This window comes from Leptinotarsa decemlineata, unplaced genomic scaffold (assembly GCF_025532065.1).
Source record: "Leptinotarsa decemlineata unplaced genomic scaffold, Ldec_3_MD MMD2_tig00003192_RagTag_RagTag, whole genome shotgun sequence".
Classification (NCBI taxonomy): domain Eukaryota; kingdom Metazoa; phylum Arthropoda; class Insecta; order Coleoptera; family Chrysomelidae; genus Leptinotarsa; species Leptinotarsa decemlineata.
In genome coordinates this window covers 2270800-2294273 of record NW_027412582.1, presented here as the reverse complement: position 1 = coordinate 2294273, position 23474 = coordinate 2270800, and the positions used below count along the sequence as shown (strand labels likewise).

The window sequence follows — 23474 nt, the reverse complement described above, 5'->3', positions numbered from 1 at the left end:
CTTTCAACTTGTTTGTATCGGACATAGAGTTTGTTTTCAAATATTCAGAATGTCTTATATTTGCGGATGATCTCAAATTTTATCGAGCAATTACTTGCTGGGAAGATGCTAAATTAGTTCAAAAAGATCTCAAAGCTTATTCCATGTTGTGTAGAAATAATTTGTTAGATACTACAAATCTTGCTACGCAATTAATCTTACAATGTTTGAGGATAAAACCCATAGCAAATATGTTGCAAACCCTTCAATGGCTACTGGTGAAGAAACTCTTCGCGTACCAAACACTAATTTTTATTTTTAAAATCAAAATTTTATATTCACCTGTATATCTACAGAATAAATTAACTTATGTGGCTGAAATACATGGGCATAATACCAGAAACAGAAACAATATAGAAGTTGAAAAATATTTAAAAAAATAGTACACGTAATTCTTTATTTTATAAAGGACTAGATTGTTTTAATAACCTCCCACAAGAAATTAAAGATAGTGGTTCGATAAATATATTCAAAAGACGATTGAAGGATTTCTTAATGAAAATATAGTATTGTAACGAATCTGAAGCCGGCCCTGACCGATATCTCAGCCAGCAAACCTACGACTCACCGCGAAAGGAATGCAATCGACGAACCACCGCGAAAATTATAGATGAGTGCCGAAAAGACTAGAGAGATCTGCAGTGATCGTTGCCGATATATAAAGCCGGCCTCCCGTCCCGAGAGGGAGTCTGTATCTATAAAGTGAATCGTGCGTTTGAATACAGAATTCGAACTGTGAATATAAATTAAGCATTAGTTGCTAAGTGTTGTACATAAATTAGTTGTGAAAGTGAAATATTGTTGAAAATAAATTTGTTTAAGACAGTTAATTCATTAATTCGTTACAATTGGTGTCAGGTGTGGGGTAACCATCTTCCACGACCGAGCATAAAGACTGGAGTGTTACTTCCATCGAACTTTACAGTGCAGATATGGGAAGTCCTGCAGGTATCAACACACGCCAAGGATGACATTTCGGGGCGAAACGTCTTTAAGAAGGGGGCAATGTAATGAATCTGAAGCCGGCCCTGACCGATATCTCAGCGAGCAAACGCATGACTCGGAAATGCACTCGATAAACCACCGCGAATAATCTAGGCCAGTGCCGAAACCCCTAGAGAGATCTGGATCAGTAGTCTGTACTTAGAAAGTGAATTGTGCGTTTAAAGAAAGAAATCTAACTGTGAAGATAAATTAAGCGTTAGTTGCTAAGTGTTGTATATAAATTAGTTGTGAAATATTGTTGAAAATAAATTTGTGTAAGACAGTTAATTCATTAATTCGTTACAATTGGTGTCAGGTGTGGGGTAACCATCTTCCACGACCGAGCATAAAGACTGTGGAGTGTTACTTCCATCGAACTTCACAGTGCAGATATGGGGAGTCCTGCAGGTATCAACACACGCCAAGGATGACATTTCGGGGCGAAACGTCTTTAAGAAGGGGGCAATGTAATGAATCTGAAGCCGGCCCTGACCGATATCTCAGCGAGCAAACGCATGACTCATCGGGAATGCACTCGATAAGCCACCGCGAATAATCTAGGCCAGTGCTGAAATCCCGAGAGATATCCGGAGCGTTCGTTGACGATATAAAAAGGCCGCTCTCCGTCCCGAGCAGTAGTCTGTACTTAGAAAGTGAATCGTGCGTTTAAAGAAAGAAATCTAACTGTGAAGATAAATTGAGCGTTAGTTGCTAAGTGTTGTATATAAATTAGTTGTGAAAGTGAAATATTGTTAAAAATAAATTTGTTTAAGACAGTTAATTCTTCAATTCGTTACAGTATATTCCTATGTATGACTTCCTTATGTAACTTTTTATTTATACATTTGTATTTTTAATCAGAATGTTTGTATTTTTTCATATTGATATTATTTTATTTATAATGTGACAATGAATTCGTTTTTCAACTAAATAAAGAGATATGAATAAAAAAAAATAGTTCAATTACTGACAAATATGATGTTATAAATTTCTCCTTTTTTTCTACTGAATAAATTTTTTTTTTCATTATTAATGTCATGGTGACTATGTATTTTATTAAATCTGTTTAAAATCTGTCATCTGTCGCCCCCATACGAACGACAACAATCAGAAGTAGTTGAGAAACTTGTGCGAGCCAAGGACTAACGAGGTCTTACCTTTTAACGTGTGATTCCTAACACGGTAATGTTAGTAGTATGAATTAACTTTCTTTTCTCCGTTATAAAATAAAATATTTTCTTCTCCCATGTAAGTATTTTATACTGCATTGTATTAACTATTGTTACGTTGTCCTATTAAATATTAGCTGATGATGAACCTGTATAGGTTCGAAACGTGTACTGATCGATGATTTTACCGCTCTAACATCTGATGGCGACAATTAAATTGTGGAGACGACTTTGAGAGTCTTTATTCTTTGCATTTCTTCAGAATTATCATCATCATTATTAAACAAATAAATCACACTTACTGAGAATCATCGTAGGGCTGCTGACACAAACAGTACAACTTATGAGTATCCCTCGCTTGCTTGCACTCCGTACAAATGAACTCGGTCAACGTTTTACTGCTCTCCTCCGTAATGTTGACGCAATCGCCGTGGAACCAGTTATTACACAAATCACACCCGACGTAAAACTTGGTTTCATCGTAAGGAGTCCTGCATATGCAATACACTTTTTCCCGCTTGAGACCGGCGCCTTTCGGGCCGGAAGCCGTGGGCGGAGAGATGCCTTGCGCAGGCTGCTTTTGCCCTTTCCTCTGGTGACGCGTCACTGTGGTCTTAGGTGTGGGCGGCGCAATGGCTGCGGTAGTCGCTGTAGCAGCCGATTTCCTTTTGCTGCTGCCCGTTCGGACCTCTTCCTGCTTGGTTCTTTCGATTTTCGTTCTAGCTGCCAACTCTTCGGCCACTTCTCTCTGGAAAAAAATAACATTTATAGTCTATCCATTCCCAATTGGAACGGCAATAAAAATAAGAGTACAGTCATAAACATCTCTTGCCTGTGGCCCCTAGTCGCCCAGATAGTTAGTAAACGTGCTATCAAATGTAGTTGAGGAATAAAGGCTCGGCTAGCTGGACTGACTGAATACTAATTTTTTGTCCGTTTCACAATATTTCTTTATCAGTGCCGTGTGTTCGTGGGGTTAGGTGAGGTAGTGAGTGGTTTTGCAAACCGATTTTTGAAAACTTTTTCTAGGGATCAATTACCCTAACACCAAATGATATTTTTGCACTCGACGCGCGTTTCGTTAACAAGGTTAGCATCTTCAGGAGAATCAAATTGATACTGAATCTAAAGACATGGGTTAGCTGTTTATATACCTAAAGTTTTTTGGTCCGATGTGGACTTTGTTAAATGATGATTATCCTAACTGATTTTTCGGTAATTAACTAGTGGAACCACTACCTGCAAATTAATTTGTTCGCTTTTTAATCTATTGTTGACAAATTAATTTGCAGGTAGTGGTTCCACTAGTTAATTACCGAAAAATCAATTAGGATAATCATCATTTAACAAACAAAGTCCATATATTTTGTAAATATATGTTTGACGAGAATTCGGTCTGATTATTTGTGTTTTCATTGTATTTTAGAGTTTTCGACTCGGAAATCAACTACCTTAAATTTCGAAGTTTTTCATAATCACCCATGGTGGAAAAATTCAATTGAGATAACTTTTTCATGGGGTGATCAATTGCTATGATTGTAAGAATAAGTAACTGAAAAACTACCACTGAAAAATAATATGCCGACGCCTATGTCGAGGCGAGAATTCCTTCTCTCTGCTGTTCCAATTGGTATTGGAAATACTATACAGGGCTTTTCTTGATGAGCGTTAATTAGCCGTTCCTGGCTAACTATTCAACGGATCAACCTGAACATTCCACAGTATGCATAATTCAATATGACCTACACGCCTAAAATATTTTAGACGAAGCGGCGTTGTCGCTTCTACTATAAAGTAGCGACTTCTTTGTTTTTTAAATGAAACACCCCGTATATAATATCATATTACGATTCATTATCACTTTGTCAACAAATTCATATACTATTTCCCTATACCTATCTATTACCGTTTAGAAGATATAAATTAATTTCGATATTTTTTTTACCAAACATGAACTTTTATAAATGCTGATTGATAATCTTGAACTATCTTGCACTAAAACGATCAAATTTGAAATGGAGTGTAGTGATACTATGAGGATCTTCACTTCGAGTCATATTTTCATTTGCCTCATACAGGGTCTTCAAAAAATGCAGATACTTTGATCTCATGAAAAAATTAGTGGCACTCAATTTTTTCAAATGGAACACCCTGTATATTTCAACATTTTTGAGTTTTACATCCAATTTTAGATTAACTTTGTTCTGATAATACTATTTCTATTTTGAACCGTTTTCGAGATAAACTGTTTCAAACGGAAACTGACGTGGTTTTCTTGCTCGTTTTTTTGAATTCATCACTTATTTTGGATATTCAACATTTTTTGTTTATATTTACTAATATTTCTTTTTGATCCAGTTTTTTAACTGTCTCAGATCAGTCAATTCGAAATTGGTATGTACCTACTTTAGAAAAAGTTACAATTTGTATACATTGAGGTATTGGTCTCTAACGTACAACAGTACACATTAATATTTTTTAATATTGTCTTTGGAAAAATGAATAAACCAATTATTTAACGTCAGACTTTCGTTGGTGGTTTTGACTGATTGTGATAGCTACCAATTATAATAGAATAATGTCAAGATTAGGTTACAGTAACGAAGATTTCTTGAATTTATTAATAATTTATGGTGAGTGCAATAGAATTGCAAGTAGAACATGCCGAGTATTTCATGAAAGATATCCACAACTTCCGAAGCCGAATAATAATGAGATAAATCGACTACTAAAAAACTGTAGGTTGAATGGAACCTTCCGTCCAAAAATCATTCGTGAGAAGACTAAAGTGGATGATGATGACAATGGTATAACAGTTTTGGGATACTTTCATGCATTTCCAAAAGCTTCTCTGCACGAGGCTGAAAGGGAGATAGGTATACCCTACGTGACAATTTGTCGAATTCTTAATAAGCATAAATGGCATCCCTATAAGTTCTACTGTGTCCAACATTTGAAAGAGACTGATTTACCTCGTAGAGTGGAATTCTTTGAATGGTTACTTGTCAAGACTCAAGAGGATGAACATTTCCTTGACAATATCATATGGACAGATGAGACCAAGTTCTCAAAAAATGGAGTTTTCAATAGACACAACAGTCATTATTGGGCGCCAGAAAATCCCCATGTTGTCCGCCAAAGAGGTTTTCAAGAAAGATGGCAGTTCAATGTATTTTGTGCCACAAAGAATGAATCAATTTTTTATATCGAGTTTTATGATGATAATTTGAATGCATCAAAATATGAAGATTTACTGAGGAATGGAATTCAAATTATTTTAAATAATAGACCAGGAAGAGAACGTGTATGGTACCAAATGGATGGTGCTCCACCCCATAATTCTCATTCAGTCAGCGAAGCTTTAACTGAAATCTTCGAAGACAGATGGATTGGTAATAATGGACCTTTTCGTTGGCCTCCTAGAACACCAGATGGCAATCCATTAGATTATTTCGTGTGTGGTTTCATTAAAAATATGGTTTACTCTACTCCAATAACGACAATGGAAGATATGAAATCGAGAGTTACAACTGCTTTCAATAGTTTGACTCCAGACTTGATCAGAAGCGCTACACATGACAATCTTTTGAAGAGATTACATGTTTGTTTATGTAGAGATGGAGATGTGTTTGAACATATTCTGAAATACACTGACGATTAAATTAACTCATTAATTTATGGGTTTATTATTTTCAGTTCGAGTTTCAGCGTTAATAAAACTATTGTTTGAAGAGAAGTTTCATTAAATGGTTGAGGAGTATTTTAATAATTATCTTTTCATTGTATTATCTGTGACGAACTGAGAAACATCAAACGAAATCTGTTTTACAAAAATGAGTGATGAACAAGGAAACCATGTCAATTTCCGTTTGAAACAGTTTATCTCGAAAACGGTTCAAAATAGAAATAGTATTATCTGAACAAAGTTAATCTAAAATTGGATGTAGAGCTCAAAAATGTTGAAATATACAGGTTGTCCCATTTGAAAAAATTAAGTTCCACTCATTTCTTCATGAGATCAAAGTATCTGTATTTTTTGAAGACCCTGTAAGAGGCAAATGAAAATATGACTCGGAGTGAAGATCCTCATAGTATCACTCCACTCCATTTCAAATTTGATCGTTTTAGTGCAAGAGAGTTCAAGATTATCAGCATTTATAAAAGTTCATGTTTGGTAAAAAAAATATCGAAATTAATTTATATCTTCTAAACGGTAATAGATAGGTATAGGGAAATAGCATATGAATTTGTTGACAAAGTAATAATGAATGATAATATGATATTTATATACGGGGTGTTTCATTTGAAAAATCAAAGAAGCCGCTACTTTATAGTAGAAGCGACAACGCCGCTTCGCCTAAAATATTTTAGGCGTGTAGGTCATATTGACTTATGCATACTGTTGAATTTTCACGTTGATAAGTTGAATAGTTAGCCAGAAACGGCTAATTAACGCTCATCATGAAAAGCCCTGTATAGGTGTGTATATGTATGTATATTTATATTTTTTTCGAGTTTTTTTTGTGTGCTCTGTTCGTACTTACTTATGTTATTGTTAGTTTTTTTTTTTATTATTGATTTTTCACCTGCTATAAAAATTGTATGTTTTTCGGGAAAATAAATTGTTATTATTATTATTAATATTCAAGTAATATTTATTAACATCAATTATAATTGATGAGACTGCTGTTTCAGTACTTCAGCTAATGTTGGTTTTTTACAATGGGAATTGGAATTGCTGACAAACGATTTATCGCCTGGATATTGAAAGAGAAGGATTGGGGGAAAATGGGAAGACAGCTGTTTGCAGGCGGCCCCCAAGGTGCGACACATTGTCAGAAATTATGATGAGTTATTTGTAAGTATGGTTGTGTTGTTTTTATTTCAAATTCAATGAATTGAAGGAACAACATCAAGAGTGAAACCCCCATTAAGTGAAAATTGATAACTGGTTACCAAAAGACCCAACTGTGGTCGTCACTCTAAGAGCCTCATCAATTAGCATCCCAAAAATAATTGTTTACTTACTTGAATCTCAAACTGCAGCTCCTTCTCTAATTGAGCTCGTTTCCTTAGAATATCCTTCTTCAATAATTCCTTCTGCCTAAATAAACTGACCATAATCTTTGTTTTCATGGTAACTTTTTTCTCTGTTTCCGTAACTTCTCTTATTTTCACCCTGCTTCTTGGCGAAATTGTTTTCTCCTTGACTTGTTCTTGACTGAAAAAATAATAAGACGATAAAAACATAATGAAAACATACTTATTTATATGCTCCTTGAAATAAATTACCCGTTTGCTACCCCTACCTTCAACCACCGTCGAGTGACAGGTACAACCCCCAATTTTTTCAATAATAATAATAATATTTATTAGTCTTAAGAAACACACAGTTTTTAGACACGTCAATACAATTTCTAAAATAGGTTTGAGAGGGTAAGATTTGTCAATATAGTTTAAAAAAAATGCATGTAGATAAATTAGATTTACAAAAAAAAATACAAGTTAGTTAAAATTCCAATCTTATAAGACTTGACTAAAATGTAAAGCCATGAGCTTTTACAAATTATAAACACATAGCTAAGGTATTATATATATTCAAAGTTGAGTAAAAGTTCGGGAGGTGACCACAAAAGTGTCTCTTCTTGGATAACTTCGAAAAATTGATCAATTTCATATAAAGGATGTTTGGTTAATATTTTTTTCAATAAGTTTTTAAATCTTCTAAATGGCAAGTTACGAAATTCGGCAGATAAGGCATTGTATAGCTTAATTCCCATATTATCTGTTCTTTTCAACCTATTTGATTGATTTCTTGTATCACGTTGGTGTATATCCTTCTGAGCAACTTTCATTCAACAAGTTTTGTTGAACAAGAAGCAGATTTTCATAGACAATAACTGAATATAGGGTCATTATTTTAAGTTTTACAAATATTGGTCGACACTTTTCATCATAATTGGCAGAGATTATGCTTCTTACTGCAGATTTTTGAACGACAAATATTCTATTAAGCTGTACCTTTGATGCATTATTCCAATTGATTATACCATACCTAAGGACTGAATGAAGCAGAGAATGATATGTTGCAAGTGCCGCACTTTGATTTACTATTTTTTTGATTCTTCTGATAGCAAAAACCGTCTTACTAAGTTTACTACACATGTTATTTATGTGGTCTATCCATTTCAGGTTGGAATCTATTTGTACTCCCAAAAATTTGGTAGAATTTTTGTAATCTCGATTTAAGCAAATTGTTTCAAAAGTTAGAGTTTCTGTTTTTTGTTCATTGAGAATCAAGTCATTTGGTGTGAACCATGATCGAGCTTTCTCTAATATGTCAGTATGGATCATATGAGGATCATCTATTTTATATATTTTTTTGCCCAAGGTTGCATCATCTGCATACAATATAGTTTCTATGCCTGACGAGTTCATCACGTGAGGTAGGTCGTTGATATATATTAGAAACAGAAGTGGCCCCAATATTGACCCTTGTGGCACTCCTCTTAATATTTTTCTTTTTTCACTTTTGGTATTTCCTAGATCAACAATTTGATATCTTTCATATCCAGGCAGACACTTCTCACTCCATAGAAATAGGAAGTATATGCTTGTGATGTATCATTTGAAAGTTTTTTTTTAATATTTTTCAATAAAACAACAGCGTACAGTTCAACATGGTTGAACTATAAATGTAAAATATGTTGTTATACTCCCTAATCAGCAATAATGCTGGTCTCGGGATTCACAAACATTCAACATGACAAGTGAAACATAAAAAGTAGTAAACCTCTACAAAGCTCATAGTATCAACGTATCAGACATGTGCCTCGAGGTTCAGATGTTCTTTTAAACTATTGATGAATGAACTATAGCCCGGCAACTCGCGTATATGGACAGGTAATTCATTGAAGACTTTTATAGCCTGTGTAAAAGGGTTGATTGTATAATCCTTTCTTAGTTATTTCTACCCCTTGTATAATACTCATAAAACTGGTTGTTGACTAGTAGATCGTTGATGCTTTTGATTCTTTTGTTTTTCATTTTATATATGTTCTTGCATTGCTCAAGTTTGAGTAGATATTTAATTGGGTGTAGTTCAGTCTGTGAAAATAAATCATTTGTGTGGGTTCGAAATGGAATTTGAAATAAATTTTTTATTGATTTATTTTGTAGCGTTTCAAGTTTTTTGAAATTAGTAATGCCACAATTACCCCATATGATTAACAGATACCTAAGATTCGCCAATATATATGCATTGTAAACCAAGTATCTATTACTGAAACTCAAGTAACTGGAACACCTATACAGGGCTTTTCATGATGAGCGTTAATTAGCCGTATCTGGCAAACTATTCAACAGATCAACCTGAAAATTCCACAGTATGCATAAGTCAATATGACCTACACGCCCAAAATAATTTAGACGAAACGGCGTTGTCGCTTCTACTATAAATTAGCGGTTTCTTTGATTTTTCAAATGGAACACCCCGTATATAATATCATATTATGATTCATTATCACTTTGTCAACAAATTCATATACTATTTTCCTATACCTATCTATTACCGTTTAGAAAATATAAATTAATTTCGATATTTTTTTTACCAAACATGAACTTTTATAAATGCTGATAATCTTGAACTCTCTTGCACTAAAACGATCAACTTTGAAATGGAGTGATACTATGAGGATCTTCACTCCGAGTCATATTTTCATTTGCCTCATACAGGGTCTTCAAAAAAATGCAGATACTTTGATCTCATGAAAAAATGAGTGGAACTCAATTTTTTCAAATGGAACACCCTGTATATTTCAACATTTTTGAGCTCTACATCCAATTTTAGATTAACTTTGTTCACATAATACTATTTCTATTTTGAACCGTTTCCGAGATAAACTGTTTCAAACGGAAATCGACATGGTTTCCTTGTTCATCACTCATTTTTGTAAAACAGATTTCGTTTGATGTTTCTCAATTAGAAACATAATTATTATTCCTCCTCAACCATCGAATGAAACTTCTCTTCAAACAATAGTTTTATTAACGCTGAAACACGAACTGAAAATAATAAACCCATAAATTAATGAGTTAATTTAATCGTCAGTGTATTTCAGAATATGTTCAAACACATCTCCACCTCCACTTGAACGAACATGTAATCTCTTCAAAAGATTGACATGTGTAGCGCTTCTGATCAAGTCTGGAGTCAAACTATTGAAAGCAGTTGTAACTCTCGATTTCATATCTTCCATTGTTGTTATTGGAGTAGAGTAAACCATATTTTTAATGAAACCACACACGAAATAATCTAATGGATTGCCATCTGGTGTTCTAGAAGGCCAACGAAAAGGTCCATTATTACCAATCGCCCGTAATTTATTTCTCCTTTCATTTTTATCATATTCCCCTCCTTTTCTAAGGGGTTTCATCCTACTATTTTTTTTCACTTACTTCCACTTTTTCACAAATAAAAATTCAAAGATGAGATCGAATACCATTCAATCGAATATAGATAACAATATTGTTCAGGACACCCAGATAATAACAAATCATTTTGCTGAGTATTTTAATAGTATTCCAACAATACTTTCGAACAATATAAAAGAACCATTATATGAACTCACACTTAAAGATTTCAATCCTTTTACTTTTTCCTTCAAACCTGCTCTAGAAACAGATATAACACGTATAATAAGTAATCTAAAAACTACACATACTACTGGTAATGATGATATTAGCTCTAGCCTGTTAAAAAAGTGTTCAACATATATTGTTAAACCATTAACTTGTGTGATTAACAGCTCTTTGGAGGAAGGAATCTACCCTGAAATTCTGAAAGTCGGTAAAATAAAACCCATACATAAAACAGGTGATAAAACTCAGGTTGAAAATTTCAGGCCCATCACTGTTCCCAGTGTGTTTGCAAAAGTTTATGAAAAGTGTGTGGCACACATGGTAATTTCTTTTTTTGATCTTCATAAACTCTTTAATGCAAATCAATTTGGCTTTAGAAGAGGGCGGTCAACAACGCATGCCATAATAACATTTCTTAATGAACTATATAATAATCTAGATGAAGGAAAGGGAACCCTGAGTGTTTTCTTGGATCTTAGTAAGGCATTTGATTTGGTTAACCATAAAATCCTACTAGATAAATTAGAAAAGTATGGATTTAGGGGCATTCCATATAAATGGTTTGAAAGTTACCTGGGCAATAGAACACAATATGTTGAGATAGACAAGTTTAAGTCTATTCACCGTAATTATACCATGGGAGTGCCACAAGGTTCTATTCTGGGACCATTGCTTTATATAATATATGTCAATGATTTTGCAGGTGATGTTGTAATGTATGCAGATGATACAACCTTACTGGTAAATGGACCAAACATCTCCGCTACAGTTGACTCTGCTCATATAGAAATATTGAAAGCACAGGATTGGTTCTCCAAAAATAAATTAGTTTGCAATGATAAAAAATCCTCTTTTGTAAGATTTAGTTATGCACCAAAAGGGTATGATCACAGCTTACTTTTAAAAGCATCAAATGGTTCGTTAAAACAAGTAACATCAGTTAAATTCTTGGGACTTAACCTCTCAGAAGATTGTAAGTGGAATCATCACATTCATGAAATGTGCAAAAAAATATCACCAATGTGCTATTGCCTGTATCAACTTAATAAAATTGTGGACAAATCTGTATTACTTATGTTTTATCATGCACATGTTCACTCTTTAATCTCATATAGCATATCAGCTTGGGGTTTATCTAGTGAAGCGCAAAGGGTGTTTATTTTACAAAAGAGAGCTGTCAGAAATATTCCAAGAGTAAGTAGACGCACGAACTGTAAAGAACTATTCAAAATCCTAAAAATTTTAACCTTACCTTGCATATATATTTACCAGATACTGATGTTTGTAAAATCAGACAGACAGTTGTTTGCTCCATTGAATAGAAACAAATACAGTACAAGAAATTCAACTTTATTGGAAATACCAATTCACAGACTGGCCAGGACCGAATCAAGTCCTTTTTATATGGGTATCAAATTATTTAATAAATTGTCAACTCATGTTAGAGAAATGTCGCTGAAAGAATTCAAACAGTATGTGAAACAACTTTTAATTGACAAAGCCTATTACTCTGTTGATGAGTATTTGAAAGATCCTATGTAATGTATAATTGGTTAATGCCTTCAAGGGTTGATTAGAATGCCAACACAATTACCAATTGTGGCTCAGTTCATAATTATATTTAATTTTGATGTACCTACGGTTTCAATCATATAATCGACGTTTCAATCAACAGGGTTTTCTATCTATGTATTTAGATTTTATTTTATTTTATTTTATCTATCATATTTATTTTTTATTTTTATTATTGACTTGTTCTATGTCATCATCTTATGATCGTTATGAACGAATAAATATTATTATTATTATTTAAAGGCTTTAGCCCTGGTCTAACTTTCAAATGCGATAAACAAGTCGATAAACAACCCACAATTGTGAAATTTTCCATCCAGGGCTGTTATTACATTTTCTTGAGAATACAAAAATGGAAATTTTCATAAATATGAAGAATTTTGTTATTTAAAAGATAAGTGCAAAGCTTTGAGAAACACTTGCCATCATAAATAAATAAAATTGAGAATAACATCAACAATAATCCTAGAAGTTTCTGGAATTATATTAAAAAAAAAAATCACACTCCTTACCATCTAAAATGTATTATGATGACTCTCTCAGCGAAAATAGTAATGATATTGTATATCTTTTTGCAGAATATTTCCCTTCAGTCTTCAGTGATGAAACATATTTTTAATTTATTTATTATATATCAGGTATAAGGAGTCAGGTTAACGAAATTTTATGGCACATTTTTATACAGTGTGACCCATTTTTAATGGAAACACCCCCCTAAAATTTGAAGTTATGAACCGATTTTAATATTTTTTTTTTTGAAATGTCAAGTACTAAAAGGTCTACCTTGGGACAAAATTTGAAATGTTTATTAAAGTTTCAGGGCATACTACGATATTTTTTCTTAGTCGAAAATCGGGATTTTTTTATTGAAAAAACCACTACGCCACTGGATTCAGAGTGCCTCTAAACAGGTGAGACCATAATTTCATGAAAAAATATTCATTACTAACGAAGTTATGACAATTCAAAAATTCGAAAACTCACACAGCTAACAGTCATAAAAAACACCCTATATCAACAGATATAGCCATGAGAATATTTTTTTTATGATTTCAACAATGAAGTGCCGCCAGATGAAAAAATAAATAAATAGCCTAAATATTTTTAATGAAAATAACGGAATTACATTCAAGTTTTCACGCAAATTGACTAAAACTAAGACCTAATATTTCAATTTAAATATTAGTTGCCATGGAAATGATATTACAGTTTGACACTTGTGAAAGATTTAGGCGTAATATTGTCAACAATATTCACCTTACAGTTTTTCGAATTATTTTGTGTCATGGCTGCAAGATTGAGCGTAAGAGAGAAAATTGAAATTGTACGCCTTTCGGGAGATGGCTTAGAAGTGATAGAGAGGTTTGTAGAGTATTTAATGAGAGACATTCAAATCGTCCTCGTATTAGCTGGGGTACGGTAAATAAAATAAATAAAATATTCAAAAATGTATCAAAAATGATGTTAAAAAGTAATCCTGTACAAAGACGAAACAGGTATGACAGGAATGATCGAATAATTTTAGATTATTTCGGAAATAATCCTAATGCCAGCATAAGGAATGCCAGTTTAGATTTGAATATTCCACGAGAAACTATTCGGAGATGTCTCAAGGCGAAGAATATTAAACCTTTCAAGCCAAAATTTTTACACACACTTCAAGAAGGCGACGAAGCAAGATGCCTGGAATATTGTTTATGGGCCCAAGGGGAATATTTAAACAACAGAAATTTCCTAAAAAATATTTTATATACCGACGAAGCCACTTTCACTACAAATAAAGTAGTGTCATCACAGAATTGTCGCTATTGGGCAGCGGATAATTCTAACTGGGTTATAAACTGTAATAGCCAGTATTCCCAAAAATCAACGTCTGGTGAGGGATATTGAACGAACGAATTATTGGCCCTTTCTTTTTTGAGGAAAACATTAATGTGCAGAGGTTTCTAGAATTTTTAAACGCAGAGTTTTGGGATGCTATTCACGAGCTGCCAATCAATGAACGATCAAATTTAATTGTCCAGTTAGATGGGTGTTCAGTTCATTATGCCAGAGCTGTGAGGCAATGGCTTAACGAACATTTTCCAAACCGATGGATAGGCCGTGGTAGTCCGTTTATAGAGTGGCCACCCAAATCTCCAGACCTCACAGTTTTGGACTTTTTTCTCTGGGGACTTCTCACACAAAAGGTTTACAAAAACCGCTCAAGAGATAGAAATGAACTTTGTTCAAGAATTCGACAGGTATGTGCTGATATTAGCCCTCAAGAACTAAGGAACGTAATCAAGAACATTCGTAAGCGCTACGACACATGTATCGAAATACGTGGTGGATTAGTAGAGGCTACTAGAATATGAGTTAGAATAAATTGTTGCACTGAATCGAAATATTTCAATAATTAGTTATTAGTTACGTTTATTAAAATTTTTTGCTTCATTGTTAGTTGAATTGTGTGAATGTAATTCCGTTATTTTCATTACAAAATATTTACGCTATTTGTTTTTTTTTCATCTGGCGGCACTTTATTGTTGAAATCATAAAAAAAAATGATATATTGTGACTGTTAGCTGTGGGAGTTTTCGAATTTTTGAGTTGTCATAACTTTGTTAATAATGAATATTTTTTCATGAAATTTTGGTCACACCTGTTTAGAGACACTCTGAATCCAGTGGCGTAGTGATTTTTTCAATAAAAAAATCGCTAATAAAAAATCCCGATTTTTGACTAAGAAAAAATATCGTAGTATGCCCTTTTAGTACTTGACATTTAAAAAAAAATTATTAAAATCTATTTACAACTTCAAATTTTAGGGGGGTGTTTCCATTAAAAATGGGTCACACTGTATGTGTGAACTTGTTAATTATCTTGTAAAAAATAGGCACTGCCGTAAATAAATAAATATATAGTGTGTCCAAGATAAGGATCCTAAGCATGGGAATCTCAGTACCTGTTGGAGATACAGCTTAGGTTAAATTAGGAAAAAGTTGTGTTCTTTAAAGCTTATTTACATGCCGTTTAGAAACTTGAAGAATTTTCATGGCCTGCTGAGATATTTGGGAAAAACGAGAATTTGACAATATCAATTTTATTTTTTTCTGACTTTATTTGAAAAGATATCAAAAAACGAATAACACTTTTTCATTGGCACTTTTAAGGTACTACACGATGGTATTTTTAGATTTTATATCCGACGTTTCGTTTTCAAGAAACCATCATCAACTTTATTTTTTTATGTGACCCGAAACAAAAGTACACCCTGTATCTGATTCCATTTTTTATTACGAATTCAACGATGTATCACATGCCATTGTTTTCTTTTTAGTTTAAAGGAAAATTACATTTTTTCTATTTTAAAAAAAATCTTTAAGTAGGCGTTGCAAACAAATGCTTTGACGTAAATACCTGTCACCGAACCTGTCAAATATTATTTAATTACACGATAAAATAGTAATTGTCGTTGTTGTTAGCCTGTTTGTCGAGTTGTTGGTTTTAGAGTTATTGTTACTGTTGTCGTTATTATTGTTTATTGTTGAATAGATAATATTGTGTTATTATCGTCGAATATGCCGGGTGAGCATTATAGCCATGAAGAAAAGTTTGACATGCTAACGTGCTACATTTTGTGCCACAAAAATACTGTAAATACAGCAGCAATGTATCTTAATACATATCCAGAAAGAAAGCAGCCATGTAAGTCCATTTTCTTAGAGCTGGCTCGAAATTTAAAAGAATATGGTTCATTTAAAAAGCCTGTTTTATCTCGAAAAAAGGAATCTTCAGAAGAAGCCCAAAATAATGTTTTACAAGCAGTTGTTGAGAACCCTGAAATATCAACTAGGCAAATCGAAAATAATGTAGGAGTAGCCAAATCCACAGCTCAATTTATTTTGCGTAAAAATAGATATCACCCCTATAAATTTAGGATTTGCCAAGGACTTAAACCAGGGGATTTCGAACGGCGCCAACATTTTAGCGAATGGTATACACGCGCGTGTGAAAAAGATTATAATTTCCCTTCAAAAATAATATGGTCCGACGAAAGTATGGTCACTAATAATGGTATCTTCAACCGCCGCAATACGCATTACTGGGGCTCAGCAAAATCCGCGTGTCAAGAAAATATCAAGACATCAAGAACGTTTTGGGTTTAATATGTGGTGTGCAATTTTAGGAACTAAAATACTAGGTCCGTTTTTTTTACTATAATTCTTTGACCGCCGAACGATACCATCATTTATTGCAAAACTATGTAGAAGACTGTTTAGATAATTTACCTCTGACACAGGTCAATAACTGTTGGTTTCAACAATACGGTGCTCTTGCACATAATTCTAGACAAGTTCGAGAGTATCTTTCGCAGCGATTTCCTGGAAGGTGGATTGGAACCTTTAGTGAAGTGTCTTGGCCAGCGCGATCCCCTGACTTAACTCCTCTGGACTTCTTCATATGGGGTTTTGTTAAAAACCGGGTTTACCAACATTCTTTTGAAACTGAACAGCAGTTACGAGAATGTGTAACTGTCGCATTAAACAGTATTACACCAGATATGTTACGTGATGTTTTAAGTTCTACAGTTAGAAGATCATACTTATGTTTGGAAAATAACGGAAACCTGTTTGAACACCTCCTTTGAATTAAATAAAAAATGCGTTAATTTCTTTGTTGTTTTCATTACTTTAAAAAAATCATTATTAATCTACTCAAAAATACATTTTAAAAATAGAAAAAATGCAATTTTCCCCTTAACTAAAAAGAAAACAATGGCATGTGTTACATCGTTGAATTCGTAATAAAAATTGGAATCAGATACGGGGTGTACTTTTTTTTCGAGCTATTTAAAAAAATAAAGTTGATGATGGTTTTTTGAAAACGAAACGTCGGATATAAAAACTAAAAATACCATCGTGTGGTACCTTGAAAGTGCCAATGAAAAAGTGTTATTCGCTTTTTGATATCTTTTCAAATAAAGTCAGAAAAAAATAAAATTGATATTGTCAAATTCTCGTTTTTCCCAAATATCTCAGCAGGCCATGAAAATTCTTCAAGTTTCTAAACGGCATGTAAATGAGCTTTAAAGAACACAACTTTTTCCTAATTTAACCTAAGCTGTATCTCCAACAGGTACTGAGATTCTCATGCTTAGGATCCTTATCTTGGACACACTGTATAAAGCCGTTTCGATACTCCTGCTATTTGAGAATCCACATTATTATTATTACCTCCCAATTCAAATAGGAACCATACCTTATAAGACTAAGTTCTAAAAGTTTTACTTACTGTGGTTCAGTCTCAAGTTTTTTCACTTCATTATTTCTGTTGGGTCGACTCCGTTTCGGTGTCTCCATCACCCAATCGGTGTCGTCATTTTTGGAACCGCTCGGTGGTCTTTTACGAATCGGCGGCAGAATTCGCGAATTAACAATCGGTTGGCTGTGGCTAAGTTTCGGTACAGGTGCGGGAACTTCGGGCTCCTGTTTCATTTGTTTCTCTTGGTATTTTTGCAGCTGCAACAACTTTTCCTCGATCTCCGGATTGAGATTTTCTTGTTTTAGTGCAGTTTTGATAGCTGCAGAGACATCACAAAGAAAATAAAAATCAAAAGGTGAAATCAAAACAAATAGAAAAAAATCCCAAAGCAAAACGACTACAACGAAAATAAATGCGAAGTGCAAGGGTTTCATGTAAAAAAAACTCAGGTTATTTTCTTCAACAGCTTTATTGTAAAATTATCGAATACAGGCGAAGTTGAATGTTACATCGACAGCCAAAAAACAATCCGGACAGTACCGAAAGATTCCCAATTCGATAATGAAAAAGCACATGGAGAGGAATCGCAACTAGATTGTACGGATGATAAAAAAACCATTATTAAAATGGATCAGTCTCAATTTCAATAAGTCCGCTGATTTGACTAACGGTAATGGGAATTAGAGTTTATCTACATATTTGTCAGACAAAAAAGGGAAATTTCATTAATTCGGACTTCCACTGTCTAATAAGATATAATATGGTTTGAAAACCCCCAAAAGAACAAAAATAAAATTGAAAATTAAAATAAATACCTGAAACAATTATATCAAGCAAAATAACCCTGAAATGAAATTACAATGAATTAAAAATTAAGCAAGAAATCGAACAATTAAAATTAAATAAAAATCAAAAGATTTCAAGCCAAATTACTTCACGACGTTTCGACTGATGGTATCCACGACTTCGAGTGATGACTGAACTATTTCTCCGAGAGATGACTATATGTCATTCAAGTGCTTTCACCTATCCCCTCTTCCCTCTCTCAGCTTCATTGGTTTTAGCGGGAGATGACCCTTTGGCGGGAGTTGACCGTTTTCCGTTTCATTATGGGTTTCCATATGTTGCGTATCTCTACGCTAGCTTGTCTGAATGCGTCGTCGGACATCGTATATGTAGCTTCTCTGAACTTCCTCTTGAACCAGTGTTCTTCTCTGTGTATTATCTCAGCTTGGGACCAGTTGGCCGCTACAAATTGTGTTTCCGGATCTGCGGCAGATGCTGATGTTCTATTTGGCTCCAATTCTTCTTATCCTTTTCGATAACCCTCTGAAGTAAGGAAGTACAATCACTGATAGTGACGGCTTCTCCTCTTTGTGAGGCTCTTGCTGTCTTCTTAACCATCACTTTGGAGTAACTATTTCGTTCAAGATCTTTTTTGATGATGCCTAGTACTTTCTCGAGACCTTCCTTTGTATCACAGAGCCCAAAAGCTTGGTTCTACTAGAGTCTTGATTCCTGTTTTGGTAGATTGATGGTGATGAATAATAACAATCGAAACGTCGTGAAGTAACTTGGCTTAAAATCTTTCAATTTTAAATTTTTTGATTCATTTTTATTTTATTGTAATTTAATTTCAGGATTTTTTGCTTAACGTAATTGTTATTTTCAGCTATTCATTTTGATTTTTAATTTTATTTGTTTTATCAGAGATTTCAAATCATATTATGTAATATTAGACAGTTGAAGTCCGAACTAACGAAATTCCCCATGAAACATTGTCAACCACAAAAAAGGTAAAATTATATGAGCAACCGATAGCTTCGACAGAGAAAAAAATCTCCCAATCTCCCGGGTCAACACAATAAATTTTGGATACATAAAACACAACATCCATCTGTAAAGGTTCTGACGTGTCAAGATAGTAGTCATTATAGACCACAGTTCAAACTGTGGATTAACCGAAACTGACAGTTTAATGGCTAAATAATCGAGATTTTAAAGGATGACAATTATACATAACCGAAAGTACAATTAATTATAAACGACATTTTGAATCGTCGATTTTTTAGGCGCAATCGTCAGAACTGTCGATAATAGATAATCGTATGAACTGTCGATTATAGATAATCGTATGAACTGTCAATTACTGACAATCGTATGAACTGTCGATTTAGTCTAATCAACAAGTTCAAAAACATGAAAAATAGAGATAAAGGTCCTAAAAATATGAGCGATTCGGAATCACCTCTTGAAAAATGTTTTTGAAGGATTTTGGTGCAGGTGAATTTTTTACCTTGCAATTGTTATTAACAAAATTAGATTTAAAAAAATGGTATTTAGTTTTTGGATAATAACTCAAGAAATATTAATATTTAAGCAATTTTGAAAAAAGCTCGTTAAAGAGGAGGAAATTTCCGATAAAAAAGTCCCGATTCCCGAGACTCTATCTCCATTATTTATAATTTTAATTTGACGTTGAAAATAGGGTTCCGCGCGGCTGTTATGACATGCGCGCGCTGCCGCTAAAGAGAGTTTATCAAAAGGAATAATTTTTTTATAACATAAAATGTCATTTTAAAAATTAAAAAAAATCTAGTATCTTCTTAACACTTGAATGAATCGAGTCCCGAAAAAAAAAAGTTTTATCACCAATTTTCAAAAAGTTATTCAATTGTTAATTGACAAATTTTTTCTCAATCTCCGTTGGCATAAATAATGGGATAAAAAGGTATAAATAATTGGCCTATAAATTTTAAACTTAGTGTAGCCCTTTTGATATATATACTTCATACGATCCTGCGATAAAAGTTCATAAAAATTTATTAATTATGATTTTTTATAACTATTGCAAAATTAAATATCTAAAAATTGTTGATAATTTTTTTTTTTCAATTGATATTTAGCTATGTCTGTTTCAAATTAAACACTGGCAGTTATTAACATTGGATATGAATTTTTTACGTAATTTGTTAATTAAATTGTTTTAAACAAATAAAGAAATTCAATATTCTTGAAAAATTTTTTTTGCTATTTTGTTGTCTAGAGATAATTATGATTAAAAAAAATGTTTTCTTAATTTTAATTTTGAATTGTTCAAAATCGATTTTTTAATATTTCGATTGTTTAAATAATTAGTTAAGAAATAATGTTGCTTTGAAAAATCATAATCACTTTCAAATAGTTTAGCAAAACAAAATTATTCATTATTTAATTGTTTATTAGTTTAACAATTTTTTATGAACAAATATTGACTAACGTTATATTTTTTTTTTGAAGCAGAAAAAAATTATAAAAACAGCTATATATATATATATATAAAAGTGACAAAATTTTATTAAATTTATTTATTATAATACTTTTTTTATGGTTTATTAGTTTAGCAATTTATTATAATCAAATATTGACCAACGCTATATTTTTTTTCTGAAGCAGAAAAAAATGATAAAAACAGCTATATATATAAAAAAGTGCCATAATTTTATTAAATTCATTTATTATAATACTTTTTTTACGGTTTATTAGTTTAGCAATTTATTATAATCAAATATTGACCAACGTAATATTTTTTTTCTGAAGCAGAAAAAAATTATAAAAACAGCTATATATAAAAAAGTGCCATACTTTTTTTATTTATTTATTGTGATACTTTTTTATGGTACTTTTTTATATACAGCTGTTTTTATAATTTTTTCTGCTTCAGAAAAAAAAATAACATTGGTCAATATTTGTTTATAACAAATAGTTAAACTAATAAACAATTAAATAATAAATCTTTTTTTTGCCAAACTATTCAAAAGTGTAAATTATGATTTTTGAAAGCAAAATTATTTCTTAACTAATTATTTGAACAATCGAAATATTAAAAAAAATCGATTTTAAACAATTAAAAATTAAAATTGAGAATTTTTTTATCATAATTATGTCTAGACAACAAAATAGCAAAAAATTTTATTTCAAAAATATTGAATTTCTTTATTTGTTTAAAACAATTTAATAAACAATATATGTGAAAAATGCATATCCTATGTTTATAACTGACATTGTTTAATTTGAAAACAGACAGCTAAATATCAATTAAAAAAAATATCAACAATTTTTAGATATTTCATTTTGCAATAGTTATAAAAAATCATAATTAATAAATTTTTATGAACTTTTATCGCAGGATCGTACGAAGTATATATATATATCAAAAGGGCTCCACGACGTTTAAAATTTATAGGCCAATTATTTATAACTTTTATCCCATTATTTATGCCAACGGAGATTGGGAAAAAATTTGTTAGTTAACAATTCTTTTTGAAAAATTGTGATAAACTTTTTTTTCTACGGGACTCGATTCATTCAAGTATTAAGAAGATACTAGATTTTTTCAAATTTTCAAAATTACATTTTATGTTATAAAAAAATTATATCTTTTGATAAACTCTCTTTAGCGGCATCGCGCGCATACCCTCTCATATTTGAGAGTAAAAAACTCTTCAATCATCTGCCGAGCCAAGTAAAAAATATATCATGCCCGAGAATCTTTCGGAAAACCGTCAAAAGCATATTTTCAACTAAAGGATACTACAGCCTGCAGGAGTATTATAGTGACAGTATTTTGGGCTAACTGTAGCTTTTTGCATTTTATCTATAAGATTAAATTATCTGTATTCTATATTTATGTGTGATTTCATCGAAAGATGAAATTTTTTTTATATATTTTTACTTATATATTTTTATTTTCATGTTTTGTTCTTTTTACAACTAGACCAAAGATATATGTATTATCTATTGTTTATATCTGCAAATTTTATCCATTTTATATAAATCACTGACAAATTAATAGGCACATACACATAATCCATGCTTTGTCAACAAGAGTCTTTCCTCTTAGACAATAAAGTACATTGATTGAATTAAAATTATAAATAATGGAGACAGAGTTTCGGGAGCCGAGACTTTTTTATCGGAAATTTCCTACTCTTTATCGAGCTTTTCTCAAAATTGCTTAAATATTAATATTTTTTGAGTTATTTACGAAAAACTAAATACCATTTTTTTAAATCTTATTTTGTTAATAACAATTGCAATTTTTTACCTGCACCAAAATCCTTCAAAAATATTTTTCTAGAGGTGATTCCGAATCGAATGAGCTATCGCTCATATTTTTAGGACCTTAATCTCTATTTTTCATGTTTTTTGAACTTGTTGATTAGACTAGTTATAGATAATCGTATGAACTGTCAATTACTGATAATCGTATGATCTGTCCGTTATAGATAATCGTTTGAACTGTCGGTTATAGATAATCGTATGAACTGTCAATTACTGATAATCGTATGATTATCAGTAATTATAGATAATCGTTTGAAATGTCGATTATAGATAATCGTATGAACTGTCAATTACTGATAATCGTATGAACTGTCAATTACTGATAATCGTATGATCTGTCCGTTATAGATAATCGTTTGAACTGTCGGTTATAAATAATCGTATGAACTGTTAATTACTGATAATCGTATGATTATCAGTAATTATAGATAATCGTTTGAAATGTCGATTATAGATAATCGTATGAACTGTCAATTACTGATAATCGTATGAACTGTCAATTACTGATAATCGTATGATCTGTCGGTTATAGATAATCGTTTGAACTGTCGGTTATAGATAATCGTATGAACTGTCAATTACTGATAATCGTATGATAATCAGTAATTATAGATAATCGTTTGAAATGTCGATTATAGATAATCGTATGAACTGTCAATTACTGATAATCGTATGATCTGTCGGTTATAGATAATCGTTTGAACTGTCGGTTATAGATAA

At 32.2% G+C, this 23474-nt stretch overlaps 1 protein-coding gene across 5 annotated transcripts in view; it reads right to left on the bottom strand.

Moving 5' to 3' along the window:
* Positions 1 to 23474, bottom strand: part of E(bx) (nucleosome-remodeling factor subunit NURF301 E(bx)) — a 110133-nt gene that overhangs the window by 9565 nt on the left and 77094 nt on the right. For all 5 annotated transcript variants that reach the window (XM_074177693.1, XM_074177692.1, XM_074177689.1 and 2 more), the window contains 3 exons: positions 17682 to 17970; positions 7221 to 7413; positions 2495 to 2940 (listed from right to left, as the gene is read on the bottom strand). In XM_074177693.1, the coding sequence (XP_074033794.1) occupies positions 2495 to 2940; positions 7221 to 7413; positions 17682 to 17970 (928 nt within the window). The remainder of the gene's footprint in view (positions 1 to 2494; positions 2941 to 7220; positions 7414 to 17681; positions 17971 to 23474) is intronic.